Raw genomic sequence first — 5,147 nt, 5'->3', positions numbered from 1 at the left:
TCCCTCTGACACCCAGGCTGGAGTGCAGTGGCACAATCTCGGCTCACTGCAACCTCTGCCTCCTGGGTGTCAAACGATTCTCCTGCCTCAGCCTCCTGAGTAGCTGGGATTACAGGTGCCTGCCACCACGCCTAATATTTTTTTGTTTGTTTTGTATTTTAGTAGAGATGGGGTTTCACTATATTCGCCACGCTAGTCTAAAACGCCTGATCTTGTGAGCCACTGCCCCTAGCCTCTCATCACTCATTATTATCTGTCCTCTGCCAAATGCCCATTCATACATCTTCACTATTTGGTGTCTCTCTTCTGTAAATTTGTATATTGCCCTGCCCTCCTACAGTTTGAGTTTTCTACCAGCTTATTTGTAAGTACATATGGAAAAATACCTGTCTAGGCATAGCCACACAGCAGGTGTGTCTGTGTAACTATGAGTGTATGCAATTTATACTCTGCATCTGCCCATATATACAGGTAAACTGAAAAGAACTGTTTCTAAAAATCATTTACAGGACAGTTCTGTTTTCTTCCTCTGAAGATTAACCATGTCATCTGCATGGTTAAAACAGTTGGGTAATAATAAAAGCAGAATAGTGGTATAACTAAGTGAGGCAAACTCAATAGACGTACATTTCTGTTTATTTGGCTCTATACAGTATATTCCATTAAACTTGAATGGATCTAAATTTGTGACAGAACACTGTCACATATATAATATATTTTGCTGTTTCTTTAGGTTTTTAACTGTTTCCTAATTTTATTTTTTAAGTTGCTTCCCCTGTCACAGGATTCTTGGACATTAACGCAACCATAACAGTTTAGGAGAGTGGGGGGAATAATCTCCTTGCATCTTAACCAGACCATAAGCATCTTGATGGCATGGTTAACATCTTACATACCATAGCACATTGCACTGGCATTAAGTGACATTTCTTGGTTGTCAATATGTAAACATTAGTCTGGACGAAGGTGGTAAAAGACTTAAAAGACTTTGATTACCTTTATTCTCCCTTAAGGACCATTTTGGGTTAAGAAAATAATTTTTTCTACTCTTTACCTACAGAATTCCACTTGTTTAGAATCAGCATCTAAATCTGTTTTTCACTGGGTCTGTAATTGCTGGCTACTCTTGAAAGTTAATGAGACGTAAACTCAGTGGAAACTAATTTTTGAGAGAAGCAGTTGACCCAGGGGAGGATAGTAACTTCCAAAAATGGGAGGAAAAAGAAAAATAATAAAGCAGATAGGACTATACTTATTAGCTGTCTGCCTTCACAGTTTCCAAGTTTCAGGTGTTGCTGTTTCAACCTTAAAAATTACTTGTTTATTTGTCCCCCTATGAATGTAGGGGGAAATAGGCTTCTCTTTGAGAAGCTGTGATCATACAGTTAAGATATGCTAAAAAGAATATTTATTTTGCAATACATTTCCAACTGTAGAAAGAATCAGTCAAAAAGAGACTGGCATATAAGGCTACCTTTTTCTTCTAGGACTGATCTCAATTTCCAGAGCTAGTATTTATGAGCCCAGAGTAGGCTTGCCTTACTAGCCCTTGCCTTGTTTGTGATTCCTTCACCCAGCCTTCTGTAATCAACCAGGGTTGTTCTTAAAGAGTTTTTTTTTTTTTTTTTTTTTTAAATATGTTTTCTGGCCATGCGCGGTGGTTCACGCCTGTAATCCCAGCACTTTGGGAGGTTGAGATGGGCAGATCACTTGAGGTCAGTAGTTCAAGGCCCCATCTCTACCAAAAGTACAAAAATTAGCCAGGCATGGCGGGCATGTCTATAATTCCAGCTACTTGGGAGGTGGAGGCAGGAGAATCGCTTAACTGAGTGAGGTGGTGGAGGTTTCAGTAAGCCGAGATGGGAACATGACGCTGTCTCAAAAAAAAAAAAAAAATTAAAAAAAAAACAGAAAATGTGTTTTCTTCTAAGGAGACTCATCCTCAAAGTTGTAATTACTCAGTATCTTAACATGTTTTGATAATGATATGGCAGACTAAACTTTTTTAGAGAGATGGGGTTTCACTGTGTTAGCCAGGATGGTCTCAAACTCCTGACCTCATGATCCGCCCACCTCGGCCTTCCAAAGTGCCTGGATTACAGGTGTGATACACTGCACGCAGCCGCAGACTAGATTTTTATTAAAGCCTGGGTGTGATGCCTGATATTATTAGCTATGTGACTTTTTTCAAATTATCTATGTTTTCTAACTGTTAGTTTCCTACTTTGCAAAGCAAAGGTAATTATACCTACTTAATAAGGCTCAATGACATAATAATATGTGAAATGCCTGGCAGGCTCAGTAAGATCTAAAGCTTATTAAGTTTCATTAACATCAGCTATTTTCATTATTAATGATTTGTTCATTTTTGAGTAGACCTGTTGAGCCAGACTACTTGTTCAAATCCGAGCTTCATGCCTTACTGTCTGTTAATCTTGGACAAGTGACTAAATTTTCTGTACTTTATTATAGTTTTCTTATCTACAAAATAGAAATAACCTGTGCTTCAAATATTGTTGTTATGATTAAATTAGTGGATACCTGTGAGGCACTTAAAGCAGTACCTGGCACTTAACTGCTCAGTAAATGTTAGCAGTTATAATTCTACCATCACTTTTTTTTTTTTTTTTTTTTTTTTTTTTTTTTGGAGGTTTCAAGAGTGTAGTTCTTGGTGAAAGATAATCATGAAGGACTTAGAAGGATACCAAAGATATATTTTACCTACTTTCCAACATGGCCTAGGTCCAATTCTGGTACAACCTACTTACAAAATTTAGGTGGCAATCCCTCTCCCAAGGTTCTTTCCTAATGAGATTATTTTTAAAAAGTTGTTTACACAAATTCTGAAAGTCTGCCCATCCCCCATTCCTTATTCCCTTGTAATCTTGGTAATTCATTGATCTGTGGCAGAGTTCTGTGTTTCTGTAAAAGTTTTATAAGAGAGATTTATCATTTGTTTTTCAGAAGATTGCTACTAAATCCGTTTAATTTGTTTTTTTCTAGCAACCCCCTCCACGTTTGATAAACTTTCAGAATCACAGCCCCAAACCCAATGGACCAGTTCTTCCTCCTCATCCTCAACAACTGAGATATCCACCAAATCAGAATATACCACGACAAGCAATAAAGCCCAACCCTCTACAAATGGCTTTCTTGGCTCAACAAGCCATAAAACAGGTATGTATCTACTTCCTTTTCTCAGTTGCTTATTCTGCTGCTTTCTACTTTCAAATCACTTTGAATTTATAGATTAAGTAACAGGTTATAAAGAGCCAAGAGCAAGATTTCATTTTCATATATTAAAATAAATGTGAATTGCAAAGTTTGACGCTTCATCAATAAGAGAAATCAAACCGCTTATGTAGAAGTGATGGTCCAATATAAACAATGAGCCATAGGTATTAATTATGTATGGATACCTTTTAGGTGAGTATATTAAATTTCCTAAGATAAAAGTATTCTAACAAATATAAGTTATATTCTACAAAATAGAACAATAAATGAACCTTTGAAGTGTCTCAAGAAGATTTCTTGGAAACAAACTTAGTTATGGCACAATTTCAAGAGGCAATACATATATATCTGATAAAGTTTAATATTTAGGCCAGGCACAGTAGCTCAGGCCTGTAATCCCAGCGGATGGAGTGCCTGAGGTTAGGAGTTCAAGACTAGCCTGGCCAACATGGTGAAACCCTGTCTCTACTTAAAATACAAAAAAAAAAAAAAATTAGCTGGGCATGGTAGCTCACACCTGCAATCGCAGCTACTTGGGAGGCTGAGGCAGGGGAATTGCTTGAACTAGGGAGGTGGAGATTGCAGTGAGCTGAGATTGTGCCATTGCACTCCAGCCTGGGTGACAGAGTGAAAATCCATCTCCAAAAAAAAAAAAGAAATTAATATATATTAATATAATACAGCTTATTTATATTCTTTTTTTTGGTTTGTTTGAAACGGAGTCTCGCTCTGTCACTCAGACTAGAGTGCAGTGGCATGATCTCAGCTCACTGCAACCTCCACCTCTCAGGTTCAAGCAATTTTCCTGCCTCAGCCTCCAGAGTAGCTGGGATTACAGGCACCCACTACCACGCCTGGCTAATTTTTCTATTTTTGTTAGACACAGGGTTTCACTGTGTTGGCCAGATTGGTCTCAAATTCCTGGCCTCAAGTGATCTGCCTGCCTCAGCCTCCCAAAGTGCTGGGATTACAGGCGTAAGCCACCATACCCAGCCATATTATTTATATTCTTAATGTCTTCAGGTAAAAATATTTTCTGTGTTTTACGTTATCTTAAAGTAAAAGTTATCACAGTGTTTGTCTTCTAAAAAGCTCCTGTGACAATCTCCTGTCCAGCTGATTGTAGACTGATTTTGGTTTTTTCCTGCAAGACTAAAATAAAGATGATGCAATTTTCATAATTCCATAACATTCATTTTAATAAAATCATATAAATATTATAAAAGTATGCATACTTTGTGTCTATACATAAGTTTGTATAATCAATTTGGCTTTGCTATATCATCACTAAATTTTAATATTTTAATTATTTTAAATAAAATTCATACTTAATTCATCATGAGAAGGAAAGTAAAAAGGACCCAAGCTTCACTTTGTCCTTAAATTCTACTTATTTTCCTAATAATTTTGTGACTTTTCACATTTTACTTGCCTCAGCTATAAAATGAGTATCTTGCCAGAGTTATGTTGAGAATTTATTCTTAAGTATCTACAAGCACCTACCACATATTCCATACTCAAGCGTTTACTTTATCTCTTCCCTATTTATTATATTTTAATGAGTAGATACTCAGCGTTTTTAAAATGGTTGTTGACCAAAAATGTAAACATGAATGAATAAGTAAATGAACAAGCCAGGAAAGAATCTAGTGGAAAATTGGTTTTAGTGGTAAATGAGTTTAACAAATTAGAATGTACTCATACAGTGGAATACTTTTCAGATATTAAGAAAATCAATAATCTAGGCCGGGCGCGGTGGCTCACGCCTGTAATCCCAGCACTTTGGGAGGCCAAGGCGGGTGGATCACGAGGTCAAGAGATCGAGACCATCCTGGTCAACATGGTGAAACCCCGTCTCTACTAAAACTACAAAAAATTAGCTGGGCATGGTGGCGCGTGCCTGTAATCCCAGC

The 5,147-nt window shown here is 37.2% G+C and overlaps 1 protein-coding gene across 1 annotated transcript in view; it reads left to right on the top strand.

The window, feature by feature from the left end:
- The window catches only part of TRIM24 (tripartite motif containing 24), a 117,285-nt gene that overhangs the window by 94,182 nt on the left and 17,956 nt on the right, over window positions 1–5,147 (top strand). The window contains exon 9 of the mRNA XM_017504308.1: window positions 3,004–3,177. Within this exon, the coding sequence (XP_017359797.1) occupies window positions 3,004–3,177 (174 nt within the window). The remainder of the gene's footprint in view (window positions 1–3,003; window positions 3,178–5,147) is intronic.

The sequence above is a fragment of the Cebus imitator genome, unplaced genomic scaffold (genome assembly GCF_001604975.1).
Source record: "Cebus imitator isolate Cc_AM_T3 unplaced genomic scaffold, Cebus_imitator-1.0 Scaffold319, whole genome shotgun sequence".
Classification (NCBI taxonomy): domain Eukaryota; kingdom Metazoa; phylum Chordata; class Mammalia; order Primates; family Cebidae; genus Cebus; species Cebus imitator.
This window is presented reverse-complemented; position numbering and strand designations above follow the sequence as displayed.